The sequence below is a fragment of the Triticum urartu genome, chromosome 7 (genome assembly GCF_003073215.2).
Source record: "Triticum urartu cultivar G1812 chromosome 7, Tu2.1, whole genome shotgun sequence".
NCBI classification, from domain to species: Eukaryota; Viridiplantae; Streptophyta; class Magnoliopsida; order Poales; family Poaceae; genus Triticum; species Triticum urartu.
Window position 1 is genome coordinate 27,722,499 of NC_053028.1, and position 24,267 is coordinate 27,746,765.

At 46.6% G+C, this 24,267-nt stretch overlaps 1 protein-coding gene and 1 long non-coding RNA gene across 2 annotated transcripts; one reads left to right on the top strand and one right to left on the bottom strand.

Annotated features, from left to right (window-relative positions):
• Positions 1 to 1,254: 1,254 nt before the first annotated feature.
• LOC125525264 lies at positions 1,255 to 13,928 on the bottom strand. Its single transcript, XR_007291216.1, has 3 exons — positions 13,805 to 13,928; positions 1,993 to 2,085; positions 1,255 to 1,903 (listed from the first exon to the last, which is right to left on the bottom strand). It is a non-coding gene; the product is annotated as an uncharacterized LOC125525264 (long non-coding RNA).
• A 2,238-nt stretch (positions 13,929 to 16,166) lies between these two features.
• Positions 16,167 to 18,736, top strand: LOC125518221. Its single transcript, XM_048683136.1, has 4 exons — positions 16,167 to 16,552; positions 16,678 to 16,867; positions 17,342 to 17,557; positions 18,233 to 18,736. Exons 1-4 carry the CDS (start codon positions 16,167 to 16,169, stop codon positions 18,461 to 18,463), a joined length of 1,023 nt encoding a protein of 340 aa, XP_048539093.1. The 3' UTR covers positions 18,464 to 18,736.
• The last annotated feature ends 5,531 nt before the right edge of the window (positions 18,737 to 24,267 follow it).

Sequence of the window (24,267 nt, forward strand, 5' to 3'; positions counted from 1 at the left end):
TTCCTAGTGTGGGACATGCAACTTGCCCGATCTCTCTCGGCGCTGCTCCCTCTGCCAAAACAAGGGCACCCCCTAGTTGCGGCCAAACTAGAAGACATGCAGTTGCGTGCCTGGTGTGGGACATGCAACTGGGCCCCATGCCTCTCAATGCGGCCCCCTTCCGACAAAACAATGACCCCACCCCCCAATTGCGACCAAACTAGAAGACATGTAGTTGCGTGCCCATTGCGGGACATGCAACTCGCGCCTCTCCATGTACAAACAAGAAATGGAAGTCGAGTTCCAACCAGGTTATAAGGCATGCAGTTACCAGTTGCTACCAAGTTAGAAGACATGCAATGCCGTGCCTCCTGTGGGACAGGCAGCTGGGCCCCATGTCTTTCGATGCCGGCCCATCCGACCAAAAAAAATCCCCCCCCCCCGAGTTGCGACCAAGTTAGAAGACATGCAACTACGGTCCTAGTGTGGGACATGCAACTTGCCCGATCTCTCTCGACGCCACTCCCTCTGACAAAACAAAGGTCCCCCCTAGTTGCGGCCAAACTAGAAGACATGCAGTGGCGTGCCTGGTGTGGGACATGCAACTGGGCCCCATGCCTCTCGACGCCGCCCCCTTCTGACAAAACAAAGACTCCCCCCAGTTGCGACCAAACTAGAAGACATGAAGTTGCGTGCCCATTGTTGGACATGCAAACTGGTGCCTCTCCCCATACAAACAAGAAATGGAAGTCAGGTTGCAACCAATTTATAAGGCATGCAGTTGCGACCAAACTAAAAGACATGAAGTTGCATGCCTAGTGTGGGACATGCAAATGGGCCCCATGCCTCTCGACGCCGGCCCCTCCGACGAAACAAAGACCCCCCTAGTTGCGACCAAACTAGAAGACATGCAGTTGCTGCCAAACACAATGCGGCCATCATCAGCAGTTTTGTATGAGATTTTTTTTGAATCTCCCACCACCCACACAAATACCGACCAACCCCCTGTTCTTCAAACGGCGTGGCAGTAGCAACTTTCTTGGGTATTTTCTATGCATCATGGAAAAAAACACACAAAAAAGAGACAATTATGTGAGTGTTTTATCAAAACCATGAAACTTTCTTTGGTCTTTGAATCATTTCAAAGAAAAGGGTAAAAAAAACAATTTAGATTTTTTACTTGAAAAGCATACTGGAAAAGAAAACTGAGCATGAATACATGTTCAAACATACTTGCAGATACTAAAAACTCCTGCAAAAAAGTCTTATATTTTTAATTATGCAATTTCCAGCTCAGAAATCATATTACCCCGCCCCTTCTCTTTCCTAGGAATCAGATTTGCATTATGTGTTCAGATATATATACTTGTAGCATACCCATACAAAAGAACTAAAAGAGAAAAAAGGAAAAAAGAGATACATACCATCATGCCCAAACGAATGTCTGTCCTTGTGAGGCGGTGAAAGAAAGGAAACCCGATGAAATCATCACTGAGAGGCAGCGGCCCTTGTAGCTGAAAACCCTCTGTCTCATTAAGCAGAAGCACCATAGTGCGAACAATGCCTTCACCACCATCGCTTGAAGCTTCTCCATCCTCATCATCTGAATATGAATCTTCAATGGGATCACCCTCTTCCATAGGCTGTTCATCTTCGGAGCCGTTGCCCACCTGGATCACACAAATAGCTGCCCTAGGCGAAGGTTCATCCAGGAAGAACACCACCATCTGACCCTTCCCCAGCTTGTTGTCATCATAGAACTTCCTCCAACCTCTCCCATACATAGCGCTCTTTGTACGACCCTTGTAACACTTTACAGTGTATGTCCGTTGGTTTGCCACAAACATCACCCTATCTCCTGTCACATTGTTGAAACGGGCCCTTTCATTGCAAGGCACAACCTGATTTGAACACACACAAAAAACTAAAAAATACAAAAAGTTAGGAGTGACGTCACGACAAAAGTTATGAGTATTGTGATGACATTAGTACAAAAAGTTAGGAGTGAGTTACCCCTGCATTGTTGGACTCCTCCCATGCAAACATGCTGAAACCACTTCCCTTGCTCTCATAGTTGCAATGGTTGAAACAAACTCCACAAACCTCCTGTGCACATCCAAAAAGGAAGCAAAAAATAAAATAAATTAGAATGTATAACTCACTAAAAATAACAGTTTACAGTGCCATTTCTTTGTTCTCAGATATATATATATATATATATATATATATTTCACCATGTATTCATGCAGCTTTATGATTGTGAAAAAGCCCAAAAACTATGCTTACCAGATGGTACAACCAAAAAAAATTACATATAAAAAATTACTTCTGCTGTAAAAGACTAGTGGTTCAGTTTTGGGAAAAGAGAGAACGAAAAGTATTGATGTACATGTGGTTACTATTACACTCTTCTGAAATAGGAAATACAAACAAAAAGAAGTTTTCAAATAGCTTCACACAGGGCCCATCAGGTTCCTGAAGTTAAATCCCTGCCCACCCAAATGACAAAATCTTGCTTTTAATACGTTTTTATGACTAAAATTAATTCACAGAATGATGCTAATCCAGGCTAAGATGTTTCATTTTTTGCCACTCGACAGACCAGAAAGTACTCCTGTGAGGTCATGAGTCTAAACTCTGAACTAAAAGTACCTACATAGAAATTGGTGGTGCTACTAGTACTACCTCCAGTAAAAAAAATACAAAAAGGTACTAATCACTCTGTTATAGCTACTTGGCTTTACTGCTAGTTCTAATCAGTGCCACATAAGTAACTAGGTTGCCCTTGAAAAATCTAAAGAAAAAGAGAAAGACGGCACCACATACGCTGCTAGCAGATTTGAATCAATCAACTGATCGTTAGTTGACTATCTATGATAGATCCTAGCGGATTTTATCAAGCAAACTTGGTGCTAACTTTGAACATGCATATTTGGATCAGGTCCTCTAACACTCCACAAAAGTGAAAAGTGTACAAAGACATACAATGTTAGGCTCAAGTGCAACAAAAAATCAGCAAAAAATGCAATAAAAAAATACAAGAGGCTATGAAGATATAAAACAGCACTAGCAATATGCCTATACTAACTACCACTGTAAGTGACACTATGAACATAGAAAATGGTAAAATGAAACTATGGTTAGTAAGATGAACATACCAACAAGTCTGAAACTATATTCAGTCGTATGAACGTACCACTGCAAGTTTGAGACTATGTTCAGCAAAACGAACATACCACTGAAAGTCTGAAACTATGTTATGTACCACTGAAATTCTAAATCTTAACTATGTACATGGCAATCATCTATCATGAAAATGTACAAAAAAGCTATGAAAGTCTGAAACTACTAGTCAACTGAAACTAGTAGTCACTGAAAGTCTGAAACTACTAGTCCACTGAAACTACTAGTCACTGAAAGTCTGAAACTACTAGTCCACTGAAACTACTAGTCACTGAAAATCCTTTATGAACGTATCACTGGAGTCTGAAACTACTGGTCAACTTCCTCCGGTGAAAAAAGATACATCCACTACAGGAATCAGCTACTTTGCTGTCTGCCACGGCGGACGGCAAAGGCCTGAACGGCGGACGGCAAAGGCCTTTGCCGTCAGCCGCGGACGGCAAAAGGCTCCGGCAAAGTAGGCTTCGGTAAACAGCTACTTTGCCGTCAGCCGCGGACGGCAAAAGGCTTCGGCAAAGTAGGCTTCGGCGGACGGCAAAGAGAGAGGACGGCAATAATTGCGCTGTCAGTCCGCTAAGTGGCTAACGGAAGGCCTTTGCCGTCCGCCGCTGACGGCAAAATTTCTAGGGTCTTTGCCGTTCGCCGTATGATGTCATCGACACGTCACTACATGGCAGGTTCTTTGCCGTCTGCCACTGACGGCAAAGTCTTTGTCGTCTGCCACTGTAGGCAAACTGACCAAATGGGTCAGCTCCCAGGAAGCACAGCTGGATGCCACGTGGCTTCTTTGCCGTCCGCGGCAGACGGCAAAGAGCCCGTTGCCGTCAGTGGCAGACGGCAAAGAGCCTGCATTGCCTCTGTTTTTTCATATACCCAACCATTTTCACAGCAAATAGATGATACATATATATTTTTCACATGGCAAGTTCACAGCAAACATATGAGATATCCAACACATATAATTTCATCATACATGCATAGTTCCATCAACCATACATAGCAAGTTCGACATATACATGCATCCAACCATACATATTACAATAGTGTCATCCTACCATAGATGCATAGTTCATAGATACAAAGGAAACATAGTTCATCCAAACAAGCACTCCATCTATGCAAGCTTCCATGAAGTGAATGAATTCTGCAAAATGGGAAATAAGAAAGTTAGAAGAAGAAGATTAGAAGAAGAAGAAGAAGAAGAAAATGAAGAAGAAGAAGAATATATGACATTTATGAGCTAATTTAGGTGAAATTGATCATTTGTGAGCTAACTTAGGTGAAATGGATCGTTTATGAGCTAACCTAGGTGCAATGGATCGCTTATGAGCAAACTTAGGTAAAATGCATCATTTTAGAGGTAACCTAGGTAAGATGGATCATTTTGGAGCTAACCTAGGTAAAATGGGTCATTTTAGAGCTAACTTGGGTAGAATGGATCATTTATGAGCTAAGTAAGGTTAAATGGGTCATTTTAGAGCTAACGTAGGTAAAATGGATCGTTTATGAGCTAAGTAAGGTAAAATGAATCATTTTAGAACTAACTTAGGTAAAATGGATCGTTTATGAGCTAACTAAGCTAATTATGCCATTTTTGACATAAGTAAGCTAAGTACATGTCATTATTGAGCAAACCTAGTTAACTAAGCATATTAGAGCTAACTTTGGTCATTTTGGAGGAAACAAAGCTAAGTACAGATCGTTTTAGAGCTAACTTAGGTAAAATGGATGGTTTTGGAGGTCAGTAAGCTTATTAAGTCATTTTGGAGGTGAAGAAGCTAAGTCTAGGTCATTATGGTAAGCATTGGAGGAAATAAAGTTAAGTCTAGGTCTTTATGCATGTGTTAAGCAAAACACTAGATAAACTTACCAAGATGTAGGAGGTGTAGGAGCAGGGTGGCTCGTGTCGGTAGCTGGAGAAGGATCGTGCGATGCTTGTCTGGAGTTACGCTGCACCAAAGATCATTTCCAATGTCTTGTTAGCATGATGACACTCAAATGTTAAGACTAGCAAGTAATGTCCATTCAATAAAACTCACCGTGGTCCCAGGAGCAATCACTGGCATCGGCGGAGCGGTCTGACCTGTCTTCTCGCACACAGACTGCACATTTTGTTTTGATGACTCAGTCATACTAGTTAGTAATGAGACAAACACTACATGAATGTTTTGGATAATCTGCAGAAGAAACTTACCACAAGGAGCTCGTACATGGCCCTTGCCTGCATGTCATTATGTGCCCTCTTCTCCTCCATCATCTTTGTCGTCCTCTCCTCCAACTCCCGCTGCCTCTCCGCCGCCTCCGCCAGAAGTTTCTCCGTTCTATCTCTCTCACTCTGAGCAGCCTGCAACACCACTCACATGACCATTTGTAATCATTGATGGAAGCGCACAGAATGTAATGGAGAAAGATAACTGAGTACGTATCACTAACCTTGATGGCGAGTTGCACTGGCCGTTCACGAGGCCTTATCTCAGGAGCGGAGCTCGACTGGCGCGCCTTGATCTCCGGGAGAGTGCTAGGACAACGGATAAGTCCATCTCCAATGGCTATGGAGCCATGGGACCTCCCGCCACCAGATATCATCAACAGCTCTGGATCAATGGGACCCTGGCTCGGGTTAAAGTCCTCCCCTTTCCTCGCCTTCCCCTCATCTCTATATCTCACGAGCTTGTTGTGGGAGGAGATGTTGGTGAAGTTGTTTGCATCATCGAGGTCAGACTGAGAGAAAGCCTTGACTTTCTTGAAAGAGGCAGTGTGGGCCATGGCATACAGGTCGTACACCTCTGGCACCTTATCCGCCTTATTGTAGCGTGCCTGAAAGAGAGAAACAATGAAAATTAGTAATTAAAGGGCTCAAGCTAGCATGATGAATGAATTGCATGAATCATGAAGCAAACCACATACCCAGTTGCGCCCGAACTGATATAAGTTGGAGCTGCCTTGATGGTGTGGCACACCTTCCATTTGGGCACGTTTGTCCTTGGCCTCGTTGTGGAGGGCTAGCCATTGTGGAGAGCACCACTCATCGACCAACACCTCCCAACAATCCATCCGATCCGCACACCATCTCGGAGACGCCTAAGTTGGCAAATAGAAACTTGAGCGCTACGGCTAAGAATTACTAAATGAAGGAACTTAAGTAGAGAAGGCCTTAAGAATTACCTTCATGTACTGCTCCTTACTCAGGAACTTATCGCAGCACGCCGGCTTGGTCTTCTTGATACCACGCAAGGCGTAGTAGTCTCGAACAGCCCCGAGCCTCGTGCCGTAAGTTCTGGAGTAGGCGCTTGCAGACGTTCTCGATAACATGTGCCGCGTCCTCCTCGTATCCCTCCTCACACCTGTAGAATGTCTGCAATCAAATGAGACAATATTGATTAGTACAATTAATAACTAGCTAGTTGAAGATTTTTAAATGTGTAAAGGAGAAATTACCAAAAACTTTCTGATCACCATGTCTGCCCTCGTGTCGCACACGACACCGTCGATAATCTCATCCGGCGGGGCCGGGGCAGCCACGTAGTGCTCCCAGCTCAATCCAAGCTCTGGAAGCCGACCCTCACCAGGCAACGTGACAAACCCCGGGAAGTTTTGCCGGCAAAGAACTCCAAGGACGGAGTTGGGCCGGCGAACACTATGATGGTGGTCCCAACCCCTGCAGCATGACAAGGCCAACGCATTAGTTATTTGAAAAAACGTGAATGCACAAGGTACAAAAATATTAAATGCACTTACGTACCTCTCCCCATCAGGGAAAATCAACCACCTCTGCTCGCGGGTCACCGGCACGGACGGGAGCCGTGTAGCACCACGCTGGTAGACGGTGCCCCCCTCCTCCTCAAGATCAGTCGGCTCCCCACCATCATCAGCATGGCCACTCGGCTCCTCGGGCTGATCCGGCCAGGTACCCCATCCGGACGTGTGCTCCTCCGGGGTCATGTGGGCCGAACTCTCGTGGGCCGAAGGCCAGTCGACCCGAGGCTCGTGGGCCCAAGACCCGTGGACCGGAGGCTCGTGGACCGGAGTCCGTGTAGCCTCCTCCTCGGACAAGTCCACCCTAGCAGTCACGTGCTCGGGTGAAACAGCCGGGGGTGGCGGCGAGGAAGGCGTCGTAGCCCTACCTCCTCTCCCACGACCACGTGCCCCACCTCCTCTCTTCCTACCTCGAGCTCGTCCCCTGCTGGGCACCGCGGTCGACGAAGAAGGGCCCGGCGGTGTGGCCATACTGTCAAGCAACGCTCGGCGGGGAGGTGCGTCTGGAATGGAAGACCTCAGACCACGCTCCCGACCAGCGCCCACCATCTTTCAACACCTGCCATGACAAACAGTAAACGAAATTAGTACAACATAAAAAAAGACCGACATGAATAATAATATGTGTATCACTTAAGTGTATCATCATCAAGTACAACATAAAAAAAATGTAATACCTGACACTACTAATAATCTCGATCAGTATCATCAATAAATGCATAATCATCATCATCACTATAATCAATGACGGGCTCATAGGGTTCATTGGCATCAACATGTGCAAGGCCACCTTGACGTAATCGGTCAAGCATTGACAGGTCATCCGCAGCAGTAACCTCTTCTTGTTCCGGCTCTTCTTGTTCCTCCTCTGGGGTGATGTCGGATTCAGTGTCGCTGTCTACTTCAATGTTTTGGGGTGAAGTATAGCGGTTCTTGAAACGCTTTTTGGAAAGACGTGTCTCTTGGAAGAATTCTCCTTCATATGTGTCTGGGTTAATGTGAGGTTCATAATCCTCTTCCTTTGGGGGAGAAAGTCTAGCACGTGGCGGCACTTCATAAACGACATCCCAACCTTTCAGATTTGGATTAGTTTGGCAGGCCCACGGTAGATAGAATACTTGGGTCGCCTGTTGAGCCATAATATAGACATCAGGAACATCTAAATGAGTGCTTTGGTTGATTTCAACTAGCCCTACATGCTCATGAGTCCTTCTAGTCTCCTTCGGCTGAAACCAATAACATTTGAAGACTACGACATTCGGTGGATTTTCACCATAGAACAGAAGTTCATAAATTGCTTCAACTCTCCCATAATACTCGGTACCTCCTTCGCCGATAGCAGATACACAACAATTTGTTGACTTTTGGTCGGCCATAGATAGCTCTTTTCCATAGGTACGAAAGCGATACCCGTTGATGTCGTACTTGTCAAATGAACGGACCTTATAGTCAAAACCATTAGCAACTTGTCTCAATTCGGCGTCCATAGACTCTGAATTAGCCTACAAGTTTAATATGAAAGGATTGTTGCATTATGCACAAATTAGCGAATGATATGAAATTGTCTAATAGAAATTACCGTTTGTATGAACCAAGAGATGAAACCGGGATAGCCACCTCCTTGCTTTGCGAGAAGCTCATACTCTTCGACGGAATCCTTTTGGATCTCCGCTCCATACGAGAATATGGTGACGTATCGACTGTATGACATATCCAGGATTAAGAGTAGTTCAAAGGAAATAGAAGTTGCGAAACAATGTACCGAGAACTTACTCGATGTACGGCCGCACTTCTATCAGGTTGTTGAAGATATACAACGAAATGGTCTGCCATTCTTCGTTATCCAAAGATACTGGATGTGAAACACTAGCTGGTGCGAGATTCCCTTTGAATAGGCTGAGGTTGGATCCACCCTTTTTAGGCTCGTCAGCATTGTACCGAGGCTTCGGATTATGCAAATGACGATTTTTGGCTTCGTAGTGCGCTGTTACGAAGTTTGCCGCCTCCTCTGTGATGAATGCCTCAGCCATCGATGCTTCAATTCTACATTTATTTTTACATTTTTCTCGAAGCATCTTCTGCATCCTCTCAGTTGGGTAGCACCAACGATTTTGCATGGGCCCCCCCAATCTTGCCTCAGTCGGGAGATGCAAAATCAAATGCTGCATTGGATTAAAGAAGCCCGGTGGAAAGATCTTCTCTAACTTGCAGATCAACTCCGGCGCCAACTCTTCCATTTCTTCTAGCACGCCAGGCGATAGTTCTTTCGCACAAAGAACACGGAAGAAATAGCTGAGTTCTGCCAGTACTAGCCATTCATCCTCAGGGATGAAGCCACGCAACATCACCGGCATTACCCGCTCAATCCATATGTGCCAATCATGACTCTTGAGACCAAATATCTTTAGTTTATCAAGATTCGCTCCCCTCTTTAGATTCGCTGCATACCCATCGGGGAACCTCAACTGCTGTTGCACCCACAAGAGAATTTCCCTCATAGCTGGCCTTCCAAGATTGAACCATGCCTTTGGCTTCGTCCAGTTCTGCTTTCCTTTCGGTTCTTTCATGTTTTTTAACGGCCTATCACATAGCGCCTCCAGATCGACTCTAGCCTTAGTATTATCCTTTGACTTCCCATCTATGCCGAACAATGTACCAAAAAGTGCCTCGGCGATCTTCTTCTCAGTGTGCATCACGTCGATGTTGTGTGGGCAAAGGAGGTCTTTGAAGTAAGGCAGATCCCATAAGCATGTTTTGTGAGTCCACGCATGCTTACTATTATACCCCTTGAAGTACCCTGGACGTTGTGGATCTGGCTCGAGAGCGTTTAACTGATCCAGGGTCTGTTGGCCTGTCAATGCAGGTGGTGCAGAGTTTTTGACAACTCTACCCCTGATGAAGTTCTTCTTGTCTTTCCTGAACTTATGGCGAGGATCCAGGAACTGTCTATGCATGTCGAAGCAAGAAAACTTGCGACCGGCCTGAAGCCAACGAAACTCAAGAGCTCCCTTGCATGTGGGGCACGGGAACCTTCCATGCACACACCAGCCAACGAATAGCGCATACGCCGGCAAGTCATGCGTCGAGTACATGTACCAGACATGCATTATGAAGTTCCGTTTGCTAAAGGTGTCGTATGTCTTGAACCCATTATCCCAGGCTTCTTGCAATTCGTCCTTAAGCGGCTGCATGTACACATTCATATTTTTGCCCGGATAGTTGGGTCCTGGAATTATCAACGTCAGGAAAATGTTCTTTCTTTGCATAATCTGTCCAGGGGGGAGATTGAGTGGAAAGACAAATACGGGCCAACAACTGTATTGGGCTGCCGTCATACCAAACACACTGAACCCATCCGTGCTGATGCCGACTCGAGGATGCCTCGGATCTGCCGCTTTGTCAGCATGTAATTCATCAAACCTTTTCCACGCAACACCATCCGATGTGTGTACCATCATCAGATTCCCATCTGCATCTAGTTCGGTTCTTTTGCCTGTTTTGTGCCATGTCATCTGTCTGGCCGTCTCTTCGACCATGAAAAGACGTTGAAGTCTTGGTACGATTGGCATATACCGAAGAACACTAACGGGGATTTTGGTCTGTGTCTTCTCACCCATACCGTTGTCTACCACAATATACCTGGAAGACTTGCAAATGGGACAATAGTTCAAGTCCGCATAGTCAAGCCTAAATAAGGCACATCCTTTCTCACAGGCATGTATCTTCTCATAGGGCATCTTCAGTGCACGGAGGATTTTGTCCGACTGGTACAGGTTTGCAGGCATTACATGGCCTTTGGGTAGAAAGCGTCCAAATACTGTCATAATTGCGTCATAGCATTCTCTGCCCAAGTTGAACTGAGCCTTCAGAGCCATTACTTGTGAGATGGCATCCAACTGACAAAGCTCAGTGTGCTTGTGGAGCGGACGTTTCGAAGACTCCAACATTTCATTGAAGGCGTTTGCAGATTCCTCCATCTCCTCGTCCGAATCCCAAGCATCATCATAGCCTTGCACCATGTTTTCCATCCTGGTACCATGCTCGTCGGTGCGACGACGATCCACCTCAGCTCGGTCACGTTGGGCAGACTTACCATGAAATGTCCACACCGTATAATCGGGCGTAAAACCACTCTTCTGCAGGTGTTTGCCCATTTCAGCCTCTGTCTTCTTTTCCCAATTGCCGCACCGGAAACAGGGGCACCAGGTTTTCTTTTGGCCATTTGCAAATGCGGCTTGCATAAACCCCTTAGTTTTTGTGAACCATTCAGCGCTCCATTTGTTCTGACCAGTGTGACCGGTATACATCCAAGCACGGTCACTCATCTTGACTTTCAGAGCTACTGGACACACAACAATTATATATGTAATTCACCATGTATGTATTCATCCGTTGATCTACTTTGTCAATTTTATTACGTCCATGCAACCTACACTCTAATAGGTAATGATAGGTCCTAATCCCACCCGTGTATGTGTAGATTGGGTATATTTTCCCATGCTATGCTCCGGATCCGACGCAAAATTTCGGCAGCACTTCCCCGCTGTTCTCCTGATACACATCTCTGCAATAAACAGAGAGGATGTGTACCCGGAGAACAACAGGGGAGGCACTGACGAAATATATGCGTCGGATCCGGAGCAAAGCATATGGAAAAACGAACCCAATCTACACATACTTGGGCTGTCCATGGATAGCGTTGGACAATTCGAAAGAATCAAGGTTATAAATATGCAAATGCATGCATATTTATAACTATGACGCTTTCAAACCGGAGACACATATTGGTTACGCATACTGATGATTCAAGACACATATATAGCTAGCTATCAAGTTTCATCGGAATAGATCAAATAATTAACGGGGGAGGAGGACTTGTCATTTGTGCTCACCCACGAACGAAGGGGCAGAGCTCGTCAAACGCACGGCGAGGTCGTCGAACACCAAACCTCGCAGCGATGAAACAACTGCACATTTAAAAATACATGATCAACACAATTATATATGATGTTTTTCATAACAAAATCAAAAAATATATGACCTAACTAATAATTCACAAATATATGACCCCGTCGGCCTCTGGAAGGCCAAAGAACACCTTTTCGGGAGGTGTCGGTGGTCGGGGTGTCCTGTCGGTGTCGGGGTGCCTGGTCGGGGTCGGGGTGCCGTGTCGGTGTCGGGGTAAGGGTGGGTGTGGTGTCAGGGTGTCGGTGTCGGGGTGTCGTGTCGGTGTCGGGGTGTCGGGGTGTCGGGGTCGGGGTCTAGGGGTCGGGGTGTCGTGTCGGGGTGCCGGGTCGGGGTTGGGGTGCCGTGTCGGGTCGGGGTGCCGTGTCGGGTCGGGTTTTTTTCCCTCTTTTTTCCTTTTCTTCTTCTTCTTATTCTTCCTTTTCTTCCTTTTCTTCCTTCTTCTTCTTCTTCTTCTTCTTCTTCTTCTTCTTCTTCTTCTTCTTTCCTTTTTCCTTTTCTTCTTCTCCTCCTCTCCTCTTTTTTCTTCTTCTTCTTCCTCTTCTTCTTTTTTCTTCTCCTCCTCCTCTTCTTCTTCTTCCTTTCCTTTTTCCTCTTCTTCTTCTCCTCCTCTCCTCTTTTTCTCTTCTTCTTCTTCTTTCCTCAAACTAAACTAAACCTAAAACTAAAACTAAAACTAAATCTAAATTAAAAATAAACCTAAAACTAATAAAACAGAAAAAAGGAAAAAACTAAATCTAAACCTAAAACTAAACTAAAACTAAACCTAAAACTAAATCTAAACTAAAACTAGAAAAGAAAAAAACAGAAAAAAAAACCAGAAAAAAGGAGGGGGCTCACCTGGGGCAGGGCCGGTGGAGGAGGGGGGCGGGGCGGTGGAGGAGCTGGCCGGGGCGCCGGGGCCGGCCTGGGGCGGCGGGGGGCCGGGCCCGGGGGGGCGGGGCTGGCCGGGGGTGGGGCGGCGGGGGGCCGGGGGGGGGGGGGGGGGGGGGGGGGGGGGGGGGGGGGGCGGGGGGGGGGGGGGGGGGGGGGGGGGGGGGGGGGGGGGGGGGGGGGGGGCGCGGGGGGGCGGGGGCGGGGGCGGGGGGCGGGGGGGCGAGAGGCGGCGGCGGTGGGCCGGGTGGGAAGTGGGGCGAGGAGAGAACAGAGAGGGGCGGGGGGCATACGGGCCGTTAGGTACTGCCTCTTTGCCGTCCGCCCCTCTTTGCCGTCCGCCTTTTGCCTCTTTGCCGTCTGCTGGCAGACGGCAAAGAGGTGGGCCGTTAAGTGTTTCCCAAACGGGCGGGGGGTGGGGGCCACCTCTCTCTTGCCGTCCGCCTGCAGCACTGACGCAAAGATTCTTTGCCGTCAGCTGGCGGACGGCAAAGATCTGGCGGACGGCAAAGAGCTTGTTTGCCGTCCGCCAGATCTTTGCCGTCTGCTTTTTGGTAGCTGATGGCAAAGAGCTTCTTTGCCGTCAGCTAGCAGACGGCAAAGAGCTGGCAGATGGCAAATTAGCTGATTCCAGTAGTGCATCCTCTACTTTCACTGGGAATGATTTTGCATTCTATTGACACACAAAAACAAAAATACAAAAATCTTAATGATAGAAACGCTATAAACAAAAACAAAAAATCATGTAGATTACTTTAATCAAACAAGTATCCATGAAAAAAGAAAAAGGGATCTACATTATATGCATACATGCAAACCCTACATATACCACTAAAATTCAGCATGCATCTTGATACACACGAACAACAAAAGAAAAATGAAAAAAAAATCTAATAAAAATACAAGTGCTACACACTGGGGGGCGATTCTCAACTTGAAACTACTATGCCGTATTACTTGATACAAAAACCTTACAGCCCCACTCAGATCTATTGGGGGTGCGTGCAAACAAAAAGAAAAAAACACAAGCAAAGCTTCTGGGACTCACTTGACCAGATGCACCGGCCATCCTTCTCTCTGTCTGGTAGTGCAGGAGCGGTCGGATCTGAAGGTCAAAGAACCCCTCCGGGAACACCAAGCACTTGTACAGATTTGGGAGAGGGAGAAAATGGAGAAGTGGAAAGGATAGAGATGAAATGACTGCTCGCTCCCCTCCTCATAATTACCCCGGTGCCCGCTCCCCTTCCCTTCCAGCGGCCCGAGAAGAAAAAAAAACAACGGAAGAAACCCATCCCAAGACAAACTGCCCAGCCCACAAAACCACAAACGCTCGCCCGCTGCCAAGCTTCGACGTAAAAAAGGAAACGGGCCGGTCTGCGTCTTAGACAGGCCGAAAAAGGACACAAAAGCGACCAACGCGAATCTACAAGCAAGAAACAGATCGGACGGCTAACCAGTCGACTGAGACTTCGTGAAATCTCAGTCGACTAATTTTTAGCAGCGCCGTATCGGTAATGTTGTATTTTTGTTAACAGCTAGCACGTTAAAGCATCTTTTTTAGAAAAGGAAATATATTAATATCACATCTTCTACATCGACTAATGCATATAGCTATTCTTTATTACAAGCACAAAGCTCGTTAGATGTATCTTAACCTTGGATCGATGTTACACAACAAGTCGTACTAATGCCATTCTTATTAGGAACTACCATGTAGCAGTACAATTTTCCGTAGTAATATAACCTCTCGTAATCAACCGCTTGATAGACGCACAATACCAGGTGAATGGTCCCAGTTGTGAAGATAAAGTTCCCTCAGCCACCTCGCTGTTGACACACTCAGCACACACGGGCACTGTAAGCTCTTGAGTATGTTTTGTCTCCTAGGTCTCCTTTAATCAAAGATGGAAGATCAAAGGGAGAGAAAGATATTTCTTCTACGCACGTTGGAGTCCGAATCTTCAAGAGCATATGCTGAGCAGTGCGTTCCTGTGCTCGCACACAGCCAATACACAAGCAGCCAGACACGCACAGAGGCACATGCATGCACGCGCACGCTGCACCGAGCACGCGAGCTGTCGCGCTTGTCCTCTCCTGCCGTGTTGCACGAGCACCTTTTACTTAGAGCACCAGTGACCAACCTCCAGCAGAGCTAAGCACGCCAAATGCATGTGTATTATTGAATCTTTCATGTGAATTTTTTATATGAATTCGTATTTCGAAACGTTGCAGTATCCCTGTCCAATTGATAACTATCATACACGCACTCTAAAATTAATGACCGCATGTATGTTACTATAAATTGACTATTTGCATGGTACAGTCTCTTGACCTACCGAGTTTTTCTTTCTGTGTGTTCTAGTAGACTTAGAGAGAGCAGAGAGGTAGAGAAGGCAACAAAGAGATTTGAGAAAGAGCGTCTGTGCACGGAGCCGCCATTGTGCGTATAAAAAAAGAGGAACACTGTATTGTCGACGAACGAGTTAGAACTCACCTACCGCGGCCTTGGATTCAGAAATCACATGTAGAAATCAGCATGCCTAGTGCTGCCGTGACTGCTGTAATAGACTGAAGCGGGAATCACGCAGTGCTTTAATCAGTGTCGTCTGCGTAGGAATTAGTACACAAGAGACCTTTGGTGCCGAGGCAGCGCATGAACGTCCCAGTGCACAAGAGAGCTACCTGGTGCACTGCGTAGGAATCAGTAAGATACCCTAAGAAGGGTAGTTTGAGAACTCTCATATTTTTTCGTAATCGTTTGTGGGCGGTTTGAAAGTCGCCATTAAAGATGTCCTAAGAAGTGTAGTTTGAAAACTCTCATATTACATTGCTTGGGAGGGTCTGGGCAACATATTTTATCATAACCTCTCTGGTCATGCAAAAGCGTTGAAGTGAAGTGTCTAAGTCAGCTGGTTTTTAAAGAGCAACTTGTACACGAATAGACTGTTGCAGCATATCCAAAAAGGGGGTAACTATGACCGACTGTCCATCACTCACACGTCCATACGCCGGCTCTCTGGTCTGCCATACGCAGCCACAGATGCTGATGGCGCGCCTGCGCCGGCGCCGGAGTCCGACAACGACGTCCTGGACCAGTTTGCGACGAGGGCGTCGGCGGCCTCCCTGGGGCTGTAGACGTCCCACCACACATGGCGCTCCGGCGTGTCGCAACGCCATCTCCTTGCTGACGCACCCCTCCGTCGCCCACAAGGGGCCCAGCCCGCAGCACGCCTCCTTCTTGTTTGAGCTAGCTTGCAGTTCCATCCGGGGCTATAAATAGGACTACGTACGCATCTGTGTTTTATCAGCTTTCATAGAACAGAAAGACAACTTACACAAGTTGAGTCAAGTACCGCACCGCCACCACTAGCTAGCTAGCAATGGCCTGCACACCCACCGAAGAACCCACCATGGAGACCTGCGGCGACGACGTCTCCGACCCAACCATGGAGATCATCGGCGTCCTCTCTGATGTCTCCATGGCGAGCAAAAGCCTCCCTATAGGCGTCGTCTCCACCAATTTCAAGGTCACTCGTGGCTTCGGTGGAATCACGGAGAACGCCAAGGTGAACGTCGACAGGCTGTATCTGCGCCAGATCATGACGGGCTGGGACGCGAATCAGTCAGATGTGATAAAGCCCAATGCCGTGACAGGGCTAGGTAAAACTGCTGTGAACAACTGGGGTGTCTATGACGGTGCTGGCTCCAAGGCTAAACTTGTTGCCAAAACGCACGGCATGCACACATTTGCCGGCAAATGGAGCAATTGGTTCACCTTGGTGTTTGTGGTCGGAAGGTACGTAGAGTAACTATTATTGTTTGGTTCCACTGTTTTTATTTTACATGTAAGGCCAATAATACATGAGAGTCTATCGGGCATGAAACCACTGCTGAGAATGGTTATATATATTGTGCATGCAGGTTCGAAGCGTCCACTCTTCAGGTTATGGGAGCTAATGATGAGGATGAAGCAGATAATGACTGGGCCATTGTAGGTGGGACCGGTGAATTCGCAATGGCTCGCGGTATCATTCCGAGAAGAGTATATAGTATAACAAACAGTACATTAACACATGCGCTTACTATTGAATTCTTCTGCCACATGACGGAGGTAAGCGTGTAATTAATTTCAGCTCGTCCTCTTTGCATCATATATTCTAGCTCAAGTGGTGTCGTTATCTGATCAGTTTGCATTATATATGCAGTAAAATACTTATCGTTTCTTTTCTGTTATTTCAAATCGAGCTCATTGTTGGAATATGTTATACGCTGCGGACCGCTACTATCATGTTAGTCTCAGTTACATAGCCTAGTAGGTCCTGTTTTAGCCTGTAAATACAAACCCCACCAAGGGTTCATTTGTAGCTCCTAGTAGTGTTTTTGTAAATACAAACCCTACCGTGAGACATAAAGAGGACCTGGTCTCCCAAATCCCCCTATAAAAGGGGTTGAGGGAGGAGAGGTGGAGGACTCTTCATTTTTGCCCTATGACTCTGTTTGGCTCTCTCCTTTATTCCTTCACTCCCTCATTTTGTTGGGCTAAACCAACAATCGTGAATCATGATGCCTGATCCTTCATATTCAGGTCGTCCCTTCACCTACAAAGAGAGGAACAGTTGGTGGAAATAGAGGCACCCTGCCCCGGGAAATGGAAGGCAAATCCCAACGTCTTGAAAATGTGACAATCTACCATGTAGGTGCAGTTGAAGGGTTTCAATTTTCCTACGTTGACGAAGACGGGAAAATCCGCACCACTGATACTTGGGGTCGAGTACATCCTGATCCTTTGCGCAAGACCGAAGTGAGTAGATTTCATATTTTGCTATGCATGTGGGGCGCGGTTGTTTTGCAAATCATGTTATAATTTATGCCTGGCTTCATCATGAAAGGACGGTGCAAATCTATGTTTGGTTAGAGCTAAACTAACCTAAACTTGACATCAATTTATGGAAAATATTATCAAACGGTATGACTCCAAATATAGGTATATATATAGTATAATGAAAATATATATTACTTGTAAAATCATACTCACTACGTTTTTTACATGTCGTATTAGTTTTGTTATAAGTCAAACATTTGTATCTTTGACTATATAGATTCATAACATATATAAGATTTGTTTTTTAGATTTACTATGAAAAATACTTTTATAGTATATAATTCATATATATGTTGTGAAACTATAAGGATGTTTTGAAAATGATTAGATGGTTATTAATGTTTGACTTAAAGCACTGCGACCTTTGAAAGAAAAGAAGAGAGAGGGAGTACGTATAGTTGCTTATTTAGTGATATAATGTAATATCTTTTTATGGAAATTAAGATAGTTTGACCTAACATTATTTTAGACTTATATCTTTTTTGGGAGGTATGGAGTTTGTACCTATGTATATCTTTTGTTCTATCCACCTAATTAATAAATACTTGATGATACATCGTTTTTCATCTTAACTAATTATGTGCTGTTTTACAGATAAAGTTTGGCCCATCAGAGTTTGTGAAAAAGATCAATGGGGCTCAGAGAGGCGGGGGCTGGCTATCAAAATTTGAGATCGTCACCACCCACAAAACGTATGGTCCTTTTGGAAGTGACATCGGCACTCCACATTTCAGCTATACCGTGCCGGAGGACGAGACCGTGGTGGGCTTCTTCGCAAACACTGATAACGTTTTCGTCACTTCAATTGGTGTTTACACCATCTAAATCATTCAGTATCCGACCCTGCTGCAGCCTGCAGCTACCTGCATGTTCCTTTTAATCATCAGGGTGTTTGATTTCTTCCCGTTTCCGCTGTTCCAGCAATAAGATGGCTAGCTAACAAGGGTGTGTCCCCCTTGTCTATGCCTATTGCATTGTGATCTTTCATAATCAAATCGGTCGTGTAACATCTTTCTTTTTCTCTTTCGCAATGTTCAATGATGTTTCCAGAGATTGTTTACTTCGGAATAAAACAGATCGTATTGATATGATAGTAAAGTAGAATGAGTAATCACGTTCATGTATTTCCATATCCATATAGCATCAGCCAATCCGCGTCTTCCCAAGCGTCCTTGTTGCTGTTTATTAGGTATGGTCGCCCTAACGGTGCTAGCCGTGTGCACCTCTATCACTGTATCACTGCTATTTATGGCGATTGACCCATGGTCTCGTGCTAGTCCAGCAGCGTGCTACACTCATGCACAGTTTCCGCGCACCACGACCGCCCTGTTGCCAATGCCCGCCAGTCTCATCTTACGGTTTCTGCTCCAACATTCAGCATCGTGTGTGTCCCACCGTAATAGAACTAGCCCAAAATATGCAGACACGCCAAGTGTCTCACTGTGCGTCTCCTGCACTAAGGTCGGGGCTTCTCTCTACAACTCCAGGCAGCTTCATCTTTCTCTTCTTCTACATGGCTACATCTATGCACGCTGTGTACCACAAGAGATATAGTAGCGCATTGACGTGTCTGGCACACTCAAATAGCTCATATATATATAATATGAATTATTTTTAATAGCATTACATTTTAGCACACAACTCATAGTGTGGATATATAGCCTCGAGTGAGTACGTGACAACCTCACATGATTTTAGAATATGTACATGACACCTCTTGATCATGAGATAGCTTTTCTCTCTCTTTTATTAATAAATTTGGAAAAGCCCTTTGTCATACGCACGATCAAGCAAGGGCCCAGGAGGGCCGGCAGGGCGCCGTCAGTGCAGCTGCCGCCGACGTCAAGCTGTCTTATCGAGTCTTATTAGATTACGAAAGAGTTAAGAGATTGAGTTTGCTTTGTTAGGAAGGAGAATACAAATCCTATAAGGATATACGTGGTTGCTTAGAGGCTAAGTCTCCTAGGACTATAAATACAATGGGCCATGTAATTGTTCAATCTTTAAGAAAAAAAGAAGTCGAAAGACTCTTGCCCCCCGCTCTCAAGCTCTCTCGCGCGCCGCCTCCTCTCTCTCTCCTCCCTTGCGCCGCCGCCCCTGCCCCGCAAACCCTATTACATTTGGTACTCGGAGCCACGTTACGATCAACCACATGGAGGACCTCCACGCCGCCCTCGCCAGTTGGGAAAAGAAATTCATGAATTTTTTTTCCCTTACCATCGGAACGCAACATATCCAGATCTCTCCACCATCAAGAGGGAGAACATCAACCAGGAAATCGCCGATCCTCGCATGGAACAGCTCACCCTCGAGGAGAAGCTAGCACGCGTCTGCGACAACATCATCACCGATACCGCAGGCATCGAGCAAGCCCACCCCTATAGCACCGACATCACCACGGTCCAAGCCAGATTGGATCTGGACGCAGTCAACGACGACGATAGTCTTGCTACGGAGATACAGCAAGCAATGATTGCAACCAACAAATCCTCCGTCAACAGCACGATGAAGGAATCCCCTCCATCGTGCACCACAGAAATCATCAAGAAGGCGTCGCACAACTTCCTTAGAGCACCACCAGTACTATAGCTGCTTTTGCTACTTTGCCCAAATCAGACCGTCGACAACGGCTATCCCCCGGTCATCATCTTCAAGCCGGCCTTGGACGATGACAGAAACAGCCCGCAACCACCCAACGTTCACCTCAACAGAAAGATGCATATCCCAAGGAGATCCCAACATCAACACTACTATCAGTCAATTGGGACAAGAGGTAATGAACTATTACACTACCCGAGATTCCGCCTCATCATCCGACAGGAGATCCCATGGCACGCCGAGATACAACACCACAACCGCCCATGCCGCCGTCTACCGGCGAATGATTTGCTTGTCAGGGGTGAATGATAGAGTTACTCAGCTTGTCACTGCCGTCCACTGCACATTCAAGCCCTCAGCAAAATCATGAGAAATAGAAAATGGGTGATTTCGCCCGGGCGCTACATGAGAATGCTTGGGCACGAGATGTGGACCCAAAAGTCAACACCGCTACTCTGCATGAATATCTTACATTGTGGACTTGGACTATTGGAATAGAACTTGATCAGACACGACAAGATGAGGTATTGTGCTCCAGGGAGACAAGTGGCACCTTCACCACGAGATCAGCCTATGCAGCCAAGCATTGGGGTAGTGAAGTAGACCCAACGGCCGAGTTCACTTGGAAAGCTAGATCCCGTTAAATTGCCGTTTTTCGCATGGCTGGCCCTGCAGAATAGGTGGTGACCTCCGTCCGTGTTGCGCGGAGAGGACTTGATCATCAGGTCCAACGCCTGTTGTGTAACCAGGAGGAGGAAAGCATAGACCACCTACTTATACGCTGCGTTTTTGCGAGACAGATTTGGGCAGCGATATTCCAGGCCCTGGGCAAGCCAGACTGGGTGCCGACAATGAACGACACTCTCTCGGGATGATGCTTTAGCAAAAGCACCAATGGGACACACAAGAGAATGCTGAATGCTCTACATATTCTAGTCATGTGGGAGATATGGAAGCATCGCAATGCAATTGTGTTCGAGAGAGCTATGCCATCGATGAACTATCACTAGTAGAAAACGGCCATTTGTCCCGGTTCGTAAGGCCCATTTGTCCCGGTTGGGGAACCGGGACTAAAGGGTCGTTATTAAAGTCCTAAACCTTTAGTCCCGGTTCTTACACCAACCGGGACAGATGGGTCTCCACGTGGCCGCTGCTGCTTGCCCTGACAGGGGGGCCTTTTGTCCCGGTTGGTACCACCAACCGGGACTAATAAGCTATCACGCGTCAGCATTTTAGGGGCTAGGGTTTTTGTTTTTTTTCTGAAAGGGGGGAGTTTCGGGGTTTTGGGGGGTTTTGTATGGTTAATTTTGGGGGGTTTCATATATTGTGTTAGGTAGCTAATTAATTAATAGAGGTAAGTGTCCTCTCTCATCTCCGTGCTTGGTTGACGCTAGCTAGTAAGCAAATGAAGGAAAGCATTAAGTACAGAAGTTCGTCATGAATTGATTACGCACATCGAATTGTCTTTTAGAGTAGCCCCGTGTTTTTTTGCAAGTCGCATTGTAGATGAACTCGCAAACGTAGTATCCATAGTAATCATTCCCTTGTTCCTGCCACAAGCACTTTACGAGAAATAGCGAGGTCAATCAAACTGATAATGAAGCATTATAAATGGCATTGATGAAACTAGCTAGAATCAACAGGATCGAGATGCGCGGAATTAGCTAGCTAGTACTACTTACTTTCGGGTATGTCCATCGCAGCTCCGTCGGCAGTCCCGGAGATTGTGCGGTGAATACTTTCCAAACACTGCGAGACAAAGAGAACAATTACTTGATATCAAGAAATGAACAAAAGGTTGCCGATATGGTGCGATAATGATCGATTAAACTTACTTCTCGAGCATTTTAGTCATGCCCGCATAGGTCTCGGGAGATTTTCTTCTCGAGTCTAAGACGGTTACTAGTCCCTGCTCAAGCTTAATCTCCAGGAGAATATAGTGGAAGCTGCGTACGCATACATAACTCATCAATTACATTACTATAACCTCGAGTAATAAGGGAAACCGAATATGCACAAGACAGTAACACTCACTTGAAGTTGTAAGGAAAGAGTATTTTATTTTTGTTTTGATTTATTACCAATGATTGGGGCAAGTTGGCCTCGGTTGCTTTGGCATCAAATTTAACCGTATATTCATCTATGAGATTTGTGTTAATGAACCCAATATCATAGATTTCTGCTTTTCTACACTCGACGATATTCAATCTGCGTAATATAGTGAGGATAATTACAAATAAATGTAATGAAAGAGCTGAGCTATACATATAGAGACTTAATGACAGAAGTAGTACTTACAGACAGTAGCAAGTGACCGTTAGTTTATCGAGGGCCTTTTGATTGAACCACCGGAATAACTCCTCAAATGAAACAGACAACAATTCAATTCCAATGAGGTCGTGCTCCACTTTAACTCTTAGCGTCGAAGTATTCGTCCACCTCCATTATATCCAAATTTGCATTGTCGGGCGGGTAATCTCCAAGATTGGTATAATCGGGCACCATCCTCGGATCATTAGCGACGATATCGCTAGACACCTTGAGCAGGGGGCACGATTGGTTCGCTTTGTTCGCCGACCTGGGCAATTTTTTTCCCAGCTCGTCGTTCTGCAAACCTACGATAACTGATAATACTTCCTGACTACTCCGCTTCGATAAATGACTTTCCAATCATGCGCTCATAGTTGGTTTTCAGCGGAGACGGTGGTGGTTTCTTCAGGGCATCGAGTGTGCGCTTTGCTTTCACCGGATCTACCTTGTCCTCCGGAGGTGCATGTTTCTTTGCTTTCACTGCTTCAAAGAAGTCCCTCACTTCGGCTTCCATGATCTTCTTGTTTTCCTCCACAGACCTCTTGTATGGTAACTTCTCTAGAGGCTTTAGAGATGGACCGAAACTTAATTGCCTCCCGCCTCTGGCTGTACTGCTAGATGCCAGAGCAGACGGAGTGGCTGCGGCTGTCTTCTTTGCTTGATTACGAGGCAGAGGAGAACGAGTATGACGCGTCGGAGCAGCCGGAGCGGCGGCGGGTCTCTTCCACCCTTGCTGACGAGGCGGAGAAGGAGGAGGCTGGCCGCTCGGGCGCGCCGGCGCAGGCGGAGAAGGAGGCGAAGTGCCTCCACGCGCTGGAGAAGGAGGCAGAGTGCCCTGATCACTCACTGGAGGATGAGGCGGAGGAGGAGGCGGAGTTCCCTGACTCGTCGGAGGAGGAGCAGGAGGAGGAGGCGGAGTGCCCTGACTCGCCGGAGGAGGAGGAGAAGGCGAAGGAGGAGGTGGAGTGCCCTGACTCGTCGGAGGAGTAGGAGGAGGCGGAGTGCCTTGACTTGCCGGAGGCGGAGGAGGAGGCGGAGTGCCCTGACTCGCCGGAGGAGGAGGAAGAGGCGGAGGCGTCTAGTTCGGAAGGTCGATGAGCTCCTTCTGCCATAGGCATGGAGTCTTCAGAGCTGAATCTAGCCGAGTCTCCCCTTCACCGGTAGGATGGTCAAAGTAGAGGTCCTCAAATCCCTCTGTTATTTCGTCCACCATCACCCTAGCATATCAGTCTGAAATAGGACGGTAGTGAAAAGTTGCGTCGGGTTCATGAGGTCGAATAGAGCCGACAGCCGCCTTGACTTTAAAGTTCTGCCATTGCGTCATAAGGTGGCAATTTTGAGACTCCGTGATAGTATCCACGGGGTAGCTAGCAGGAGCCGTGAAGACATGCTCCAGCTGAAGCAGTTCGGTGGAAGCCACGCTGCTTCTCCACTGAGATGGCGGGGTAGCTTCGGCAGGTCGCTTGCTGCGAATTGCTGCTCGTTCCTCTATTGCTTGTACCCTTGCGTGCAGCGCCTGCAGTTGGGTCTGCTCCACTTTCTTCCTCCTCTTCTGGCATTTGTAACCGCCCGCGTCCGGAAACCCAACCTTCCACGGAACGGAGCCTGGCGTGCCTCGTGTCCGTCCAGGGTGCTTAGGATTCCCGAGGACCATTGTGAGCTCGTCATTCTCTCTGTCTGGAACGAACATCCCGTCCTGCGCTGCGGCGATATAGTACTTA

Bases quoted from the DNA above. Each gene is read 5' to 3' on its own strand.
- LOC125518221 (XM_048683136.1), top strand. From the start codon at position 16,167: ATGGAGACCTGCGGCGACGACGTCTCCGACCCAACCATGGAGATCATC. The intron at 16,553-16,677 runs GTACGTAGAGTA...TTGTGCATGCAG, and splicing joins TTGGTGTTTGTGGTCGGAAG to GTTCGAAGCGTCCACTCTTC. The intron at 17,558-18,232 runs GTGAGTAGATTT...GCTGTTTTACAG, and splicing joins ATCCTTTGCGCAAGACCGAA to ATAAAGTTTGGCCCATCAGA.